General features: G+C 36.2%; 1 protein-coding gene across 5 annotated transcripts in view; it reads left to right on the forward strand.

Moving 5' to 3' along the window:
• Positions 1 to 19,290, forward strand: part of CARMIL1 (capping protein regulator and myosin 1 linker 1) — a 165,032-nt gene that overhangs the window by 94,231 nt on the left and 51,511 nt on the right. For all 5 annotated transcript variants that reach the window (XM_070747395.1, XM_070747393.1, XM_070747394.1 and 2 more), the window contains exons 10-22: positions 1,808 to 1,896; positions 3,964 to 4,058; positions 4,403 to 4,489; positions 7,743 to 7,846; positions 8,456 to 8,533; positions 8,626 to 8,702; positions 9,418 to 9,522; positions 11,280 to 11,349; positions 14,102 to 14,183; positions 15,287 to 15,386; positions 15,484 to 15,538; positions 17,166 to 17,338; positions 18,346 to 18,414. In XM_070747395.1, the coding sequence (XP_070603496.1) occupies positions 1,808 to 1,896; positions 3,964 to 4,058; positions 4,403 to 4,489; positions 7,743 to 7,846; positions 8,456 to 8,533; positions 8,626 to 8,702; positions 9,418 to 9,522; positions 11,280 to 11,349; positions 14,102 to 14,183; positions 15,287 to 15,386; positions 15,484 to 15,538; positions 17,166 to 17,338; positions 18,346 to 18,414 (1,184 nt within the window). The remainder of the gene's footprint in view (positions 1 to 1,807; positions 1,897 to 3,963; positions 4,059 to 4,402; positions 4,490 to 7,742; positions 7,847 to 8,455; positions 8,534 to 8,625; positions 8,703 to 9,417; positions 9,523 to 11,279; positions 11,350 to 14,101; positions 14,184 to 15,286; positions 15,387 to 15,483; positions 15,539 to 17,165; positions 17,339 to 18,345; positions 18,415 to 19,290) is intronic.

The raw sequence follows: 19,290 nt of genomic DNA on the forward strand, positions 1-19,290 counted from the left end.
TTTACTTTATCCATTATTATAAATATACCTGTCAATGTTCCAGATAACATCCAAACTAAATCAAAATCCGAGTCAAAACATTCCTCAAAGTTCCAATTTATTTCCGGAGCCATGCTGGCACCTACACAGGGAAACCTGGATCTGAGTTTCTCACTCAGTTGAAAGTTCACATCCCTTGTCTTCCACCCACACGCTTGTCATGTTGTCCATTCAGATTCAGATGTTACACACAAACTGGCAAATGACTCTACTGGGTGATTTCATGTAGGCATTGAATAGGAGGGCAGAGAGCTGAAAGTGAGAAATATCATTTTTGTTTGCTTATTGTATTTTGATACATTTTTAAAGATGTCCCAAAAAATCAATCCAGAGTTCTTAAAACACTATAGTCTTAATAAAAAGAACAAAAATGTAAGCAGATCTTTTTGAAAAATAATTCTGCTGAAATTAAATTAACTAAGTTGTATGAAAATTACTGACAAGCATTTAATCCTATCAAATATTTCAATAGATGAAGTGGAATATCCCTTGTTTAAACAATGTGGAAATCACAAAGCCCTTTGTCTAGGAAAAGTAAAAAAATATCTTTGTTTAGAAAAGCAAGTTATAGCAAAGTATACTGTTGTTTAAGATGTCACTGAAATGTTTATAAGTGAACTTATTTTGCTTAGATGGAACTAACAGTTGTATTTTATACGTACAATAGTATCTCGTGATACGAACCCCTCGTCTTACAAACTTTTCGAGATACGAACCCGGGATTTGGGATTTTTGTGCCTCTTCTTACGAACTGTTTTCGCCTTACGAACCTGCTGCCGCGAACACCGAACCCGGAAGTTTGGCAAAAGTTCGGGTTCAGCGTTCGGGTTCAGCCGATAAGTGCCACCGACCAGCTGTCACCTTTTGAAACAGCTGGGGGGCTTCTCGGCGTTCTCCTGAACACCGAACCCAGAATTTCGTCAAAAGTTCAGGTTCGGCGTTCGGGTTTGGGAGGCCACCGAGAAGCGCCGCCGCCCGGCTGTCACCTTTTGAAACCACCGGGGGGCTTCTCAGCATTCTCCCGAACGCTGAACCCAGAAGTTCAGCAAAAGTTCGGGTTCGGCATTCGGGTTCAGGAGGCCGCTGAGATGCGGCGCCGCCCGGCTGTCACCGTTGCAGAAGAGCCGGGGAGCTATCGGCCAGTCAGGAGTCTCAAACGGAGGTGGGGAATCCCAATAGAGAATTCCATGGGCGGAGCTTTAACGTCACGGAGACGTCATTCCTGGCCGGCCGAAACGAGGACTACATAGTCCAAAATCAAACTAAAGAATTAGAAGTCTAAATATATTAAAAATACATCTGAGCTTATATTTGTTTTGTAATGAACATAAGAACTTTCCTTACGACTGGCTATGATCATTGCTCTAATATGAATAAGGCAGAAGAAACAGTATGTCAGTAAGTTTATTTATCTCTTCATGAACTTGCAAACATTTCTTGTTATTAAACTGTTATAGAAAAAATGTGGGTGATATTTTTACCTCATTTGGGTTACATTATTGCTGACAAAATTTGGTTCTTTATGATGTAGCAGGGGGCATCAAACTGAATTTGTAGTTTTGTGACTAGATCACTCCATTAACATGAATGAATTAACTGTCTGTAATTATCTGTAATTCGTGCTGTGGGTTTGTTGCACCATTATTGAGACTTTTTATATTATTTAGAGTAGTACAAAAAGAGGTACCACTTTACAAGCCTCTCACCTTCTTGTATTGCTAATATGTTTCCGTTGGTTCTTACTATTGCATCATTGTTCTTATGACAGTCCACTGATGTTTGTGAGCAGATCCTAAGAGTTGTGAGCAGATCCAATAGATTGGAAGAGCTAGTACTTGAGAATGCTGGCCTTAGGACGTAAGTCATTCTTTTTAATTAACCAATACTAACGTTTTTAATAAAGCCCAATAACATCAGAGGAAACTGCAAGCCTAAAGCTGCAAAGTTGTATTATATTTATTGGGGGTTAACAACATTAAATTGAATTGGCGTATTTACCTATTGCAGTTATTTCCAACCATATTTGTACTGTGGACAGCTTTTTTACATTTGCAAACTGTCCGAGGTTTATTTTTCAAAAGTCATAGTATGCAACTATAATATTGTATTGGCATTACTACTTGTTGCAGTTTTGTGGGTTACACTTTTTAGAATAGAATAGCATTTTTTATTAGCCACGTGCGATTGGACACCCAAGGAATTTGTCTTGGGTGCATATGCTCTTAGTGTACATAAAAGAAAAAGATACATTTGTCAATAATCATGAGGTACAACACTTAATGATTGTCCTATGGTACAAATAAGCGATCAGAAAACAATCAATATTAATATAAACCATAAGGATACAAGAAACAAATTACAGTCATACAGTCATAAGTGGGTGATAGGAACAATGAGAAGACTAATAGTAATAGGAATACAACATTTGACAGTGATGAGGGAATTATTTGTTTAGCAGAGTGATGGTGTTTGGGGAAAAAACTGTTCTTGTGTCTAGTTGTATTTTGGTTTATTCATACTAGAAATATATATAGGATTTGGCCTTATAGAAAATAAATCTCTAATGGAATTGCCTATCCTTATGCCACTTGAGATTGGTAGAAGGAGCCATTATGTATATTAATAAAGAAGAATATTTGTAACTCAGGATTGAAATGAGGGGATCTTGGTGCTTAGTTTGGGTAATGAAATCTGCAAGAAACCAACTAAGTTCAGAGAGCACCAAGGGACCCCTCCCCCCATATAACTTAAAACAATTATTTGATAGCGGCTTGACTGTGATTGTATTGAGGAAGGTCTATTTTAAGTAGTTGCACAAAATAGATGAAATCAAGATTATATGATAATTATTAAATGCTTTTGCAACATAGCTTAAAAACATACAACATCCATATACGGTAAATGCACATGTCTATAAATGAGATTAGTAAGCTTAAAAAAAATTAATGGACAAATGCAATCTAGGCCAAGTGAGCTACTCCTCACTTGGAGAATCCATCTGATGTTGAGCAACATTGCTGATATGTATGAATATATATTTTATTTGCCATTAGGCAGCATAGATAGAATAAAAATACTGTGTCTGTTTTGAATCACTCAATAATGTGTATAATAGGTATGAAATAATTTGGCTCTAGAAAGATGTTTCAATGTAATGGTGACGGGTGAATGTAGCATCTGGCTGCAAGTCTTCAAAGAAGCTGCATCTTGTACTGGAATCACATAAAATACTGGTTTGGAATTATTTCCAAACTGCTGTATAATTCATCAAAAATAGTAGAAAACAGGATATTAAAACATGGCATCTTTCCTGTCCAATAAACACTTGTTTCTTTGCATATCACAAGGCAGAGGTTGCAAGGGCATGGCTAGCTAATGAGAGGAAGCAACCTCAAAATAGATCTATACTAGTCTCCCTTCATTTTCAATTCAATTCAGCAAAAATATGTTGTATTATATAGGTAGGTAAATAGGTCTTGGCTTATTTGGGTCTTTTTCTGTGTAAGATTGATAAAATCTTGGCAACTGGCTGGTGCTTTCGGCTTCATGCTAGGGCAAACAGAGCGTGGCCTGAGCTGCTTTGTTTTCCCTAGCACGAAGCCGAAAGCACTAGCCTGATGATGATGAGTGGGACCTCGTTGAAACATCGCCAAGATTCTATCAATCTTACACGGGAAGTGACCCGAATACACCAAGACCTAAATACCTATACCCGTGAAAATCTACGAATATATATATATAATATATGTATGCACATAGTATATGTGCAAAACATATGTACAAATTCATGTACTTGAATGTAATATTCTAAATAGGCTCCTTAATTCAGTGTAACCTATAATCAGTTCATATTAAACTCATGAAAATTGTATAATGGTATACTGCAAAATAAAGGATAATTTTTTATGGTTCTTTGTTTCTTAGAGATTTTGCACAGAAGCTGGCCAATGCTCTATCCCACAATCCCACCTCAGGACTTCACACAATTAATCTTGCTAACAACCCTCTAGAGGACAGAGGTACTTTCCTTTCCCACTCATTGTACAAGCCCAATAAGAGGATTAGTATATTTATTTCAGTTTTCCTTGAAATCAAACAATATTACGGATTCTATTACTGCATTGTAAACACCTACTATTATTAGTGAACAACTTTTCCTCTTTCACAAAATGTATGTTGTGGTACAGTCCCCAATTTTTACATAACAGTTTTATATACAGTTTTTATATTTTAATATTTTACTTATATACCACCCAGAATTTCTAAATTTGATAAATAACATAAAACTAAATAAAGTAAAAAGTAATTACTCTGCACATATGCTTTCACTTTTGATATGGGCCTCATTTTTATTCTTTTACAGGAGTATCTTCATTAAGTATTCAGTTTGCCAAACTACCAAAGGGGCTGATGCATTTAAATTTATCTAAAACCTCATTATCACCTAAAGGTATATAACAATTGGCTTAATTATAATGAAATATATTTCTTTTTAAGTTCTGTTATCTGCATATTTATTCATTTCATAGTTTTCCAAGGGTAAGGTAAATAATAAGCTTGAACGATGTCCCGCATCACATAACTGTTTCGCCTGTGGCAGCCAAATTTAGCTGCAATACATTTTCACCATTGGATTCCTTCTACTTGATATGCTTGACCTCTGTGCATGTTGTATAATCTTCACATCAACGTCAGAATTTTACTAAACAAGTCCATAACAATTTTCTTCTTCCATAGCAGTAATAACTTGGCTGAATTCATGGTGACTTCAGCATCTAAAGAGGCTTCTCCAACTCTTTTCCATTTCCACCAGCTGGCTGTGGTGACCTCACTACATACACCAGGACAGTGCATACTAAATTTCTCATCATAGTAACACCACCAGATCCTCCAATCTCTGCAGACCATTTGTTACCAAACTTGTTAACCACGGATGCATGATTACTCAGGTCACTTTATCTTGAGCAGTTTTCCAGTCTGCTTCACCGATTCTTTCTCCATAAGATTTGACACTACTGACTGGCCCAGTAAAGCTAGACTCGTCATCTGTTCCATAAATATGATATTCAACTCTATGTTAAAGAGAGAAAATGTGAGGAACTATTCTGTATCTCACATACCTTTTTTCTTCAGAAATCTTTTTGTCTGTCCTCTCAAGTTCAGTTTATTTTTACTAAATCCTGAACGGCACAATTACACCTTCCCCAAATGGCTCAAAGTGATCCGTTTCTTTTTGCACATCATTGTGATACAATAATTGGCTTAATTATCCTGTATTTTTTATTTTATTGCTGTCCAGCTTTTTCCCCTTGTGTTATTTTCTGGGTCCACGAGGTCCAAGGGACACCCATCTTTCTCCATCCCCCTCCACTATAAATGGAATGTTTCCTTTTACCACCAAGTTCAATAGATGTATCAAGTTCCCAGAAAGTCCCACACCCGAGTCATCTGTCAATCCATTCCTCTCAAGCTTCCTCCAGTAGCGCCACCCAAAGGATCCCCTTTGACTATCCACATTTTGACTTAACTATAATCTCCTGCACCAGATAGAGTCTTGGGAATGACTTGTATACGGGCAAGAATTTTTATGCCAGGCATTGTAATTTGGAAGACAGTTTTTGATAATGGTAATTGTACAATTGCTCTGTACCTGACACCCCTTCATTGTCCTTACCTAAAAGTAGACAACCCACTTTTTAACTTTAAAAGATATCTGTCCCACCAATTTAGAATATTTTCTTTGAATTTGTCGATTCCAGTACATCTGTGAAATCCTCATTTGCATTTCCGATTTTCAAACACATCAAAAATTCCAAAGACGTCTGTTTCTCTTTCATTACCTTCTTCCAAATTCTGATTGGACCTTTTTGTAAAAACAAATGCTGCAGTTGTTAAATGAATGTCATGGTTGTTAAGTGAACCCATTGTTCACTATGGGGCATTTGTGCCAAAACCTGGAAATAAATGCATAAATGTCATAAATCAAAGCCATGTGACTGGGATGCTGCAAACAGCCATAAATGCATCAAGGTGGAAATAGGAGGTGGCCATCAAAACTTCAGAACTGGGTAATAAATAATCCTGGAGTGATCCATCATAGCATTGAATGGTCATTGTTATGGTGTATGTTATGGACTACCTGTATGAATAAGAAAGGCAAGGACTTGAGAAGCAACCATAGAAAATTCTACAGTAGCCTGGATTTCAGTTGGGCTAACTAACCTTATCTCACTGCATTTTCTATGGGGAAAAATCAGCTAAGTTTAAGTTCCCTCCATTTGTATACTGCATGATCTTAGCAACATTCTTGAAAAGAGTAACATTTACTAAGCCACACCATTGTCACAGCTGTTTGTCTTTAAGTAATTTCAGATTGGAGTGGAAGGGTAATAAAATTATTTTTGCTCTAATCCTAGCTCTCTACTTCTAGTCTGGTAATTGAAAAATGATCTATCTGTATGAATCACATAGATTATTTTGCCTATACAGTGTTCCCTCGATTTTAGCGGGTTCGAACTTCGCGAATAGCCTATACCACGTTTTTTCAAAAAATATTAATTAAAAAATACTTCACGGTTTTTTTCCCCTATACCACGTTTTTTCCCATCTGATGACGTCATACTTCATCGCCAAACTAATAATTTTTGCAAATAAATAACAAAAAAAATATATTGTTAATAAATAATTATGTTTATAAATATCAGGATCACTAAGTGTCTTATTCAATGGTGAGTACCAGTAATAATGGTGAGTAAATGGCTGTTAAGGGAATGGGAAATGGTAATTTAGGGGTTTAAAGTGTTAAGGGATGGCTTGTGATACTGTCCATAGCCAAAAGTGGTGTATTTACTTCCGCATCTCTACTTCGCGGAAATTCGACTTTCGCAGGCGGTCTCGGAACGCATCCCCTGCGGAAATCGAGGGACCCCTGTAATTCTGGTTTTTTGAATTGGTATTTGTAAGTTCGCAATATTTACTAATCCACCCTACATTATTTGTGCTTCCTCTAAAACATTACTCTGATCATTCCCAGTTGTTTAATGGACACGGGTGCAAAGAGGATTCATGTCTATAAATTCATTGATGACTTTTCAGAGACTCGCAGTTACAAGTTAGCTACCATTATTACAAATTTAGATTTAAGAATCTTGCTTTTCTTCTTTTTCCACCTGAATTTTTTTCTAATTTGCAACATCATTATATCCATATCAAATTATCCAGACAGATCTCTTCTGTAAAATATTTAATCATTTGTCATATAACAAGCCATACATTGATCTGTTTCATTTGAACGAATCTATTCAATAAACATCTTAATGTGACATGTAAAAGCAGTTAATGAACCGTATGATTAGTTCTCTCTGCTAAATACCTTTTTCGGTTTTATTCTTATTGATTTTTCTTACTCATCAAATCTGTTTGGTAGCCTTTAGCCTGGATGACTAATGGGACAGACTAGGTCAATAGACGTTATTCTTATCATATTATAATTAATCTTGAATAATTACAGTCTTTGCATTGTTCTCTAATTATTGTTTGTAACTTCATTCTCCAGGATAGCTTTACTAATATAGATTTTTTAAAATGTTAATATTCTTTTGATAATGTGCAGAACAAAAAAAAGTCCCTTTGGAAACTATATTTGTAAGAAAGACACTAATTCATTACTGGACAAAGAAGCAATGTTGATCATTTTATTACAGGGGTGAACAGCCTTTCACAATCACTGAGTGCCAACCAACTATTAGCTACCACTCTCACTCACCTTGATCTCTCAGGAAATATTCTTCGAGGTGACGATCTTTCAGTAAGTGTTCTAATTTAATTTTTTAATATATCAAGACTTTTTCCATCTAATTTTTGTAATAGTTGTGGTGAAATTCCAGAATTTCTACTAAGAATGGATATTTCAAGTTTGATAAAGTGCTTTATTTCACTTAGGTGAAGGACATAAAGTGCATGCTAGCCAGAATTTTTTGTTTGTTTGTTTCAGATGCAAATAAATGACACTCTTGTTTGCTTTTGCAAATGTTTGACCTTGAATAATAAGGGAACATTATGCTGTTTGACAGAAAGATGGATGATACAGTATGACAATACAAGTATCCCCCCTCCTTTCATAAGTAAAAAAATTAGGAAAAAGATACAAGGGGGGGGGGAGAAAAAGATGCCTAATATTTTAATATAATACATACAATTCTAATATTTAAATTTTTATTTTAATTAAAAATTGTTAGCTGAAAATAAAGGTGGATGGATTATTTAACATCAAGGTTGTTGAGCTTCCAAAATAAACCATTTTTTTGGTCTTAATGCTAAAAAATAAATTATTTATCCTGTTTTGGGTTCATGGAGTTAAGATAGAAGTTCAGTATTAAGAAAGCTAAACTTATTTCTTTCTCTTTCATACATCTAGTCCCTGTGTAATTTTTTGGCTCAGCCAAATGCCATAATTCATCTGGATTTATCAAATACAGAGTGTGCATTAGACATGGTAACACTTATTAATTTATTATAGAGAATCTCACTTTTATATTCCTAATTGTTTTGTGTACATACTTACTGTTTTACTCCTTTCCAATTTAGTTGTTTGGAGCATTTCTTCATGGCTGCCTTCAGCATCTTGCCATCCTTAATCTGTCAAGGACAATTTTTTCACACAGGTCAGCATTCAAAATATTATCCCTCGACATGAACCTGATGCTATATGTGGTGTTCTCAGCTGTCTGAGTTTGGGTTTTCTTGCAGATGTTTCTTTATCAAACTAGGTAACATCATCAGTGCTATGAGCAGCACTGATAATGTTACCTAACTAAGATTTATCAACTTGAATCTTTCCGAATATATTAATTTCCTACACTGATGTGGCAAGCATTTCATGCAGTGTTTTATACATGGTGAAGAGCCAAAAGGCTACGTGAAAAGTTGTGGTTTAAGTTTGTTTTCAGTTCATTCAGCCAATCATGATCATTGATCCAAGTAAGAGTCGTGGTAGTGCAGTGGTTAGAATGTAGTACTGCAGGCTACATCTGTTGACTGCAATTTGGCAGTTCGAATCTCACCAGGCTCAAAGTTGACTCAGCCTTCCATCCTTCTGAGGTCCGTAACATGAGATTGTTGAGGGCAATATGCTGACTCTGTAAACTGCTTATAGAGGGCAGTAAAGCACTGTGAAGCAGTACTGTATATAAGTCTTATTGCTATTGCTATTAAAAGTTGTTAATAAATGTTATTCAAGAATTGTATAAAAGATATGTAGGTCTTTAATTTTTCTTATATATAATTGTTATACAACTATGGATTCTTATGCTGGCTTTGAAGGTCTTTTGATCTTATGGAATATGACCTGGGGTGTTTTTAATCTTATCTTCTTCAAAGAAAGAGCAAGGAAATTCCCCCATCCTTCAAGCAATTTTTCAGCAGTTCACTTGCTTTAATGCAAATCAACCTTTCAGGAACTAAACTTGCACCTGAGCCTCTAAAGTAAGCATTTTTTTATTTCAAGACTTTGTTTTATTTCATTGGGAAAATGTTTCATGAAAACCTTACTGTGGTTAGGAAAATGACTCATATGTTTTGTGAGTTTGAGAATAGCTATTTGACTCTCACATGGAGTAAATGTCAGAAATGAAATGTTCAGTATGAATTTGCTTTGACTTGATGTCCAGTCTTCACTCATGTAGGAGAAAGGGTTAAGATCTATGCAGTCCTCTACCTAGACTTGATTATGACAACTTAATACATTATACCAGGAGTGTCAAACTCGCAGTGTCAAATGATGTATCACAACTTTTCCCCCTTCGCTAAACTGGGGGTGGGGGTGGCCAGCGTGTGACATATCTGGCTCGTGGCCACAAGTTTGACACTCCTGTATTACACCATTTGTGTAGCAAAATTGCTTTAATTCTCCTGTGTGCTGCTAAGGAGAGTCCAGGCATGGGTTAACTTCATTGTTATCATGGGGACTGAGTTAATTGATTGAATTAAACACATCCTTTCTCTCTGCTCCACCGGCTCTGATGATTCAGGGTTTTTTAATTCAGTCAATGTAAGAGGGACATAATATTTTAGCTCAGTTACCATTTTTACAAATAAAGGAAAGCGACTAAGGTTCTCATGCTTGGACTTGAATGCAAAAGATAATTTACTTGCTGCAGGTATATGTGCAGGTTATCTGGTACTCCAGCGAGAACTACCACCGCTCAACAGCTGATGCAGCCAGAGTCCCTGCTTCATGGGACAGGAGAAGTAGTATTGGCTTATCTGAATGGTTTTCTCTGTTCCCCATGAGGAGAGTCCAAACCCACACTGGCTTTGAGGTCAGGATTGCTGGATTTTGGCTCCCATTGTTCTCCTTATATGGATATATGTGCCTTCATTGAAAAACTAAATCATCACAGCCGGAAGAGCAGAGAGAAAGGGTGTGTTTAATTCAACCAATTAATTAATTCACCATGACAACCGATGAAGTTAACCCATGCTTGGACTCTCCCTGCAGCGGACAGAGAAGACCATTCAGGTAAACCAATACCACTTCAGATTGAAAAAACCCTATGTGATACTTTATAGAATGGATGTCCAAACTTTTGGAATGCCTGGGTTTTATTGAGTGAAGAGATACTGTCTTGGGCTGCATGTAAAATATATAATACATTCGATGTATACAAATCACATAATAATAATACAAATTTGTAGGGCCACATTACTAGCTATTCAGGGCTGTGGGTTGACATGCTACCTGTTTTTTGCTTTTTGCTTTATGAATTATAAAATATAGCAATTTTTCCATCTTATATTCTAAGTTGCTTATTTTTTGGATAATTTTGTACTTAACAGTTTAAGTGTAACACACTTTGATAAAAGTAATATTAAAATGTTTTGGCATCATTTGGAAGATTAGAGGCATTGCAGAATGATGTTTCCATAGCATTTGTTTGTCATTATGTTGACATGTGAGATTTTGCTTAATATGTTCCTCAATTTTCAAACCCTAAAATAAAGAAGAAAACTCGGGTACAGAGCAAATCTGGAAGTACTGAAGCTCTCTAGCTCTCCATAGCATGGTTTGTCCTAAAAAAGCATAATTTATCTAGCATATCGCCTTTAGAGTCCAAATAAGGGATAATACACCAAAAGACTGTATTCTTAAAGAACAGCAATATAATTGAAATGACTTTTCTGATTTGCTGATTCAGTAAACTTTATAGCGGTATTCCATATAATTCCAATTTATTTTTCAGAGCTCTCTTACTTGGTCTTGCGTGTAATCAAAATTTGAAGGAGGTATTTCTAGATCTGAGTAACTGTGAGGTAGGAAACATTTACAAATGGTATCTATGTCAAAATAATATTGTTTTCCTTGGATATATGATCCTTATACTTTGTACATGTCCTCATGCTTAAAAAATAATAAGTAGTTTTAAAAGTACATTGAATTTGCAAAACCTGAATGTCTTTGATGCAAATGCGTGCATGAACAGCAACAAGATATGGCACTCTGTTCTGGAATAGAAAAAATTCAGATGGAAAAATTGATTTGCACATGTAAGTTTCCACTAAAAAATAATAATAAGGTGTTTAGAAGTCTGGGCAAAACTTAAAATGTTCTCTGTTTTGTTTGAAATCAGAATCTTTCTTGCAGTTATTGGCCAGCATAAATCTGTTGTCTATTCTGAAACCATTTTTTTTAAAAAAAATCACAGATCCAGTTAGTTTCTACAAATAAAATGTCAAAATACACTTATTTATTGATATAAATCCATTCCTTATCAAAGATTGCATTCATGTCAAACAGAAAGCACAATAACTCAGACTTCTCTGTCCAGAGTCAGGATTTCATCACTGAAACATACAAAAAATAATCTCAAATATATCCAGCAACAAACATCTAGCATACTAACTCTGAACCAAAGCTTCATTCCTTTGTATATAGTTGATTTTAATATATAAAATATTTTAGTTGCTCAGTGCTAACATTTTTCCTTTCTTTCTTTCTGCTTCCATTAGCTTGGTCACTGTGTAAGTACATATCATAGCTTAACTAGCAGCCTCTTAATTATTTACCTGTAAGCATCGCACTTCCTGCCTATCCATTATACAGTTTTTTCTTCCATGCCTTTAGCTGATAAATATCTGGATGCTGATATTTGACCACAGCATAACAGGTTTAGAGTGAGATGGTCAAAAAAACAGTTCTGGTTAAAAGAATAGTTTTGGTCACTTCCAGCTATTTTTAAACTGTCTTTTTCTAGGAATCTCTACTAGGCTGGGAATTCCAAAATACATATGTATAGTTTTATTTATTTAAAAATGACAGGCTAGCATTATTTAATATTCCAAAGTAGAATTAATTTTTTTTCAGAAAACATCACCATCATTCCCATCATAATTAATCTAAATTATGAAAGAGTGACATTTGGGGATGGTTGTTCTCAAGCTTCATTCTATACATTATAGGTAGAAGATAGTATTTAATCTAATTGTGCACTGGTACCTTTAAAAAAAAAATTCTTAACCTAATCAGCAGCCCTTAGATTTCCTGTGATCTCTCATCCAAGTACTTACCACATTTAATCCTGCATAGGTTTTTCAAGATCAGAGAAATGGGAAAGTTAAATAATGCAGTGGTGGATAAAAGTTCTTGAATTTTCAAAATTTCTTCACAAAAATAGCTTAAAATGTTATCTGCTTTCCACACACAACAACTAAAAATTGGTAAAGAACATCCAACTAAACAAATTAGTCAGAAACATTGTATTTGTTCATTTATTCAATGAGGAAAATTATACAAGCTAATGTTCAATTGTGGCAAAAGTAGATGAACTGTTGCTTTCAGGCTTTAGCCCTCTTTGGCCAAAACTGGAACATTGAATTAAACATTTCCATAACTATTGATCAGGCCTGCACACCAGCATGTTAGCACATTTCTCCTTCCAGAGCAGCTTCAGCTCTGAGATGTTGGTGGGCTTCCTTGTACAAAGTCCCTGCTTTAGGTCCTTCCACAACATTTCTATGAAATTAAGATCAGAACTCTGACTTGGCCAATCTTAAAGCATTAATTTTCCCTTGCTTTAACCATTATTTGGTAGTATGATTTGTCTGTTTTGGGTCACGGTCTTGTTGCATGACCCACATTTTCTTGAACTCCAATTCCTGTCTAGATACCCTGATCTGTTATAGAATTTGCTGGTGCAATTTAGAATTCATACATCTATTAATGATGACAAGCCTTCCTGGTCCAGAGGCAGCAAAGCAAGCCCAAATCATGAAACTGCCATCATCATGTTTCATAGATGGGGCAAAGTTATTATGCTGGAATGCATTGTTTGCCTTTTGCCAAATGTAACACTTTATATCCAAGCCAAAAGTTCTGTTTTGGTCTCATTCATCCAAATCCTTCCAATAGCCATCTGGCTTATTCACTTGGTCCTTCACAAACTGTACATTGGCAGTAATATTCTTTTGGGAGAGCAGTAACTTTTCTTTGCAACCCATGCAGCCATGTAACTGTCCATGCAATGAGATGTGACCATGTAACTGCCATGCACACCATTGTTATTTACAGTTCTTCTGATGAACACTGAACACTGAAATTTCCTAATGCAAGAGAGTCTTTTACTTTGTTTAGTGAAGTACAGACTTGTACTTGCACTGCAATGTTGCATGGCTCTGCTTGGTCTCTTTTTCTTGTTTCAATTGAAATTTCAAGTGTCAAGTCAGCAGCTTGGTGGCCAAGAGTCATGTAGAGTATAATTAAGTCTTGATTAAAGAGATTGTAAAACCTTGGAAATTGGTATGTAGGCACAAACCTGAATGTTGTTTAGATCAGGAGACCATTGGAATATCCATGGGAGCAACTGTAGACTTTGTTTTAAAAGGATCTTACTTAAGAGGACAATTTTTAGTCAGCATTTATCTTTTGTAATATATGTACCTTATTAAATGTCAAACCATATATTAACAATTAATAGACATATGAACTACTGAAACACATTTGTAATATTTCAGCCATTTATTCCACTAATAAATTATCTGCTAAATTATCTAATTTTCCCCCCTCCAGCTAAGATCAGCTGGTGCACAAGTTTTAGAAGGATGCATAGCAGAAATTCATAACATTGCCAGCCTTGATATTTCAGACAACGGTAAGGCAGTGATTCAAATACTGTACTGAGTGATTCAAATACTGTACTGAAACTGTTTAAAGCAGGGGTCCCCAACCACCGGGCCGCGGACCGGTACCGGGCCGCGGGGCATGTTGCACCGGTCCGTGGAGTCAGCAGCTGCCAGTCCTCCTGCCGCCGCCCCCTCCCTCCAGTGCTTCATCTCCTGCTGGGAAAGAGGCCTCGGGAGGCAGGTTCTGCCGACCACAGGGCGATGGACGGGACAGAGGGGCGGGAAGGACCGGGAGGCTCAAGCCTCTTTTTGCTTCTGCCGTGGCACGCCTTTGCGTTTTTGGCTGGGGGGGGAGGAAGGAGGGCCAGCCTGACCCCCTCCCTCCAGCGCTTCACCTGCCGCCGGGCAAGAGGGTTTGGGAGGCAGGTTCTGCCGGCCACAGGGCGATGGCGGGAAAGAGGGGCGGGAAGGACCAGCACCCCCATGCTTAATCCCGCCCCCAACCACACCCCTTTCCGCCCCCACCAGGCCATAGAAAAATTGCCTTGCTGAAACTGGTCCCTGGTGGAAAAAACGTTAGGGACCACTGGTTTAAAGAATATAAATGATACAAAGTAATTGTATTGGCACCAAGAAAAATGATTCTGGTTGATAAAACCTTTTGTGGTTTGCAAAACAGTTAAAATGCAGAATATTAATAGTTGTGGTGCACTAGTTTAATATAAACTAAATACCATAGATCACAATGGATAGTTTTAAGCAACATTACTCTTGCTGCTCATGGGACAGTTTAGAAATTGTGTGTGGCATTAAATTGTCTATTTCCTAATAGTTAATATTTTATGATTCAGCATACTATATAAATGCCTAGTGTAATCCTGTACATGTTAGAAACAAATGGTATAGAGGTTCAAATCTGTCATCCTGGATCAAGAATCTAATTGAAATCTGTTGGATTCAAATACAGAGAAATTGTATTTGAGCAACTTAATGGCTTCCAACTTTCTTCTTCCATACTATTGGAAACAGGATCATACGATCTAATTTTAGTGTGGTTAATTCAAATTTATTTGAAAAAAGTACTCCATGGAAACATTATTTTAATTTTCTATTTCAATCTAATTCTTAACAGGCCTGGAATCTGATCTTTCAACACTTATAATCTGGCTTAGTAAAAATCGATCAATAAGACACTTGGCGTTGGGCAAAAATTTTAACAACATGAAGTCCAAGTAAGATTTTTATGTTTTTCATTTTTAAAATAATAAAAATAAAAATAAAACAAATAAGCAATTTCACTTTTTTTCTCTTGCTTGCTGCCTTCTTCAGAAATCTGTCTCCGGTACTTGATAATTTAGTACAGATGATTCAAGATGAAGATTCAGTAAGTATTTTTATTATTTAATGTCATCTAAGGAATACTAGCAAACCACTGAGTTTTATTAAACTATCAAATTATGTGAAAATATTGCTCATATGAATTTACCATTTTAAATTTATATAAAAGATAGAAAGTCAGCTGTTCCAAAAGGTATTATTTTAACATATAAAATTTTAAGGGTCTATATTTCATTGTATGTAGTATAACATATAGTCTGCGGAGAGGGGCGGCAAAAAAATCAAATAAATAAATAAATAAATAAATAAAGAAAGAAAGAAAGAAAGAAAGAAAGAAAGAAAGAAAGAAAGAGTCTTTGAAATTTAATAGAAAATAATGTTTAAATATTCCTGTCCTTTCTTTTAACTTGCAATATCCGTCAATACTTCATTTTCTGGGTTTGTTTATTGGTTGTCATTAAATGGTATGACTGGCTGGAGAATTCTGGGAGTTGAAGTCCACAAGTCTTCAAGTCTTCAAGTTTGAAGACCTCTGCAAAAGAGGGTGAAAATGTGGGTGCACCCCTTTTGTCTCTGCCTCCCAGCAATTTACCTCCTTTGAGAAAGCAGTCCAGAGCCTGATTAGTACAAGCCACTGATTATATGCCTACCGACCCTCAGCTGCAGACAAGCTCAGGTGCCAAAATGAAAGTAAAAATAAAGCTGCTCAGAGGCGAATTGCTGGCGGGGAGAGACAAGGCAGAATTTTATTTTCTTGTGCTAATCAGACTGTGTTGTAACTGGCTGTTGTTTGCTGCAAGGAGGTAAGTCAATAACTATAAATGCCTATATAACATTATTTCAATCATCATTTTAGACAAGTCCTGGTCTACTACTTTCTCTACTAATACACAGTTATATGCTGCTTTTCTCCTATTACAATAACACAAACTGAAATAGCCATAGAAGAAAATCAGCAACCAGAGAAGAGGCAGCAGCCTGTAACTGGGTAGATTCCAGCCATTTAGGAATCAGCTTGGTCGTTGCCAAAACCATGAAAATTGTGATAACAGCAGTGCTTGCTTTGGAGAAAAAAGCAGACACTATTAAAACACCAGATTAGAAAAATAAAAGTTACAAGGCCTCAGACTATGGCTTAGAAATAAGAGGAAGACTGCAGCATTTAAACATGGAATGGAAAAGAATGGTTAATGAGTTATTTTCAGACCTCAATAAGGAGGAATTATACTTGTTCTTTTTAATCTATATTCATTCATAAAACTTGCAAATAAAACTTCTGTTGTTGCAATCTTCTCATAATTGGGGCTGAACAATGTAGTCATACAAGCTGACTATGACTATGATTTAGACTGCTAACCTCAACATAAAGGCATCTTAATTATTTTTAAAGTCTCGTAATAACTTAAATGTGACATATTTATTATGACAAATGTTTTTGGAACACACTTCAATTCATCAAGTTAAATAGCCCTGTGTTTTATATGTGTTAAGATAAATCTTACACAATATTATAATAACCATTTTTTCTTGATTTCTTTTTCTCTATTTTATTTTTACATTATTTACTGGAGATTATTGGGGATTTCATGCACATCTAATTTGATTCTATTTTCAATTAATTGAGATGTTGTAAAGAGATCTTTTAAAAGTTATGTTATCTGTTTATTTCCTAGCCTTTGCAGTCTCTATCTCTAGCAGATTCTAAACTGAAAACAGAGATTACTATCATTATCAATGCATTGGGCAGCAATACATCCCTTACAAAAATTGATATCAGTGGAAATGCTATGGGAGACATGGGTGCAAAGATGCTTGCAAAAGCTCTTCAGATAAACACCAAGCTCAGGTATTGAATATCTATAGTACCATAATTATCACCATATTCTGCTTTTCTGTCTATATAGAGTGCCAAGGCTTTCAGAGCAATAAAATAACACATAAAACAACCATGAAATCAATATAATTGCTTTTTTAAAAAATGCAGCACTTTAACTTCTAGTTAATCCATATTCTTGTGAAAACCCTGTGCTTGTTTTCTAATTGCTAGTTGAAACAGTGCCTAGGATACACCAGTTTGGAAAAAATAAATTGTGATGTACTGCTTAGCAAAACCTTTCGGTTTCCATTCCCTCTTCCATTCAAAAGATTTACCGTGGATTGTTTTTGCAATCCTGGTCTCATAATTTTATTTGGGTTGTAGGAGGAAAAAAAAAATCCTTAGTTAAGATAAATTTGAATAAACCAACATCAAAACATTTTAACCCCGGCCATTATTTTACTCCTCTGTTTTCTTATATATAAGAAAATAATGAATTGGGGAATTATTTATGCCTATCCCCTATAGCAACTAATTTAATTTTGGACACCATTACCAGTAAACATTTGAGCAGGTTTAAGTTTGGGGAATGAATGAATAAAGGACTACTTTGTTCTCTTGTGATCTCAGTACAGTATTTATCATGAGAAAAGACACTCAGAATTCTCTCATCAAATGAAGCCCATCAAGTATCTTCTATATCCCAAAGCTTTTTGAGCTCTATAGAAAACTTTTCCTATTGAGGTACACCAGCATCAAACACTGCTTAATTTTAAGACAGTAATTTGTTTTGGCATCTCTTTGGTTTTCAGGGATGTTTATAATGATAATGATCCTTGTTGGTTTTTATTACTTTGGGGGTTTTTTGGTTGCCTCTTTATTTCAACTCAATGTTATGCTTTCATTAGAGAAATTTTTTTTTACTTTTTATTGCAATATTTCTCCCAGCTCAGATGTTGAAAATACTTGTGTAACAGTAATACATGTACTCTTGTTTTCAATATTTTCATCAGTCCATAATTTCTGTTTTCATACAGAACTGTCATATGGGACAAAAACAACATCACTGCTCAGGGATTCCAGGATATAGCTGTGGCACTGGAAAAGTAAGTTCTATGTGGCCCTCTGTTAGAATTCCCGCAAATGTAGATAGGAGTAGTTTTGAACCCATGATAATCCACGTTATGAAATTGCTACCAAGAAGATGCTGTCTTCCTCCACCTGCTGCTTATGAGGCACACCCAGCCTGGCCCTACACTTTGCAGCTGCTGACTGCACTGGGTGTTCTTCCTGAGGTCACATGCCCTTTTCCAAATGGTGAGCAGCCTTCTGACATGCTTATGACACCTTCTGGAATCTCACAAGAAGTTCACACACCATTTGGAGCAGCATGTGTGTAGCCTCAGAAAAAAAAGGCCTGGCATAACCAACAGGTGCCTCACATTGGACCAGACTTGCCAACAGGAGGAGGAAGAAGACAGGGAAGGTTGGCTGAGGACATCAGAGTTGTTTAGATCAGTGATTTTCAATCTTTTTTGAGCGTGGCACATTTTTTACATTTACGAAACCCTGGGGCACATTGAGCGGGGGGGGGGGAGTTTGGCCAAAAAATTCTCTCTCTCTCTCTCTCTTCCTCCCTTTTGCTTTCTTTCTTTCTCCCTCCCTCTTTCTTGCCCTTCCTTCCTCTTTCTTTCTCTCTCTCTCCATCCCTTTCTTTCTCTTCTCCCTCCCTCTCTTTTTTGCTCTCTTTCTCTCTCCCTCCCTACCTCTCTCTATGTCTTTCTCTCTCTCTCCTTCCCTCCCTCTCTTTCTCTCTCTTGCTTTCTTTCTCTCTCTTGTTCTCTTTCTCTCTCGCTCGCTATTTCTCTCTCTTGCTTTCTTTCTCTCTTCCTTTCTTTCTCTCTCTTGCTTTCTCTCTCTCTCTCTTTCTCTCTCTCTTGCTTTCTTTCTCTCTCTCTCTTGCTTTCTTTCTCTCTCTGAGC

Source organism: Erythrolamprus reginae, chromosome 3, assembly GCF_031021105.1.
Source record: "Erythrolamprus reginae isolate rEryReg1 chromosome 3, rEryReg1.hap1, whole genome shotgun sequence".
NCBI lineage: Eukaryota > Metazoa > Chordata > Lepidosauria > Squamata > Dipsadidae > Erythrolamprus > Erythrolamprus reginae.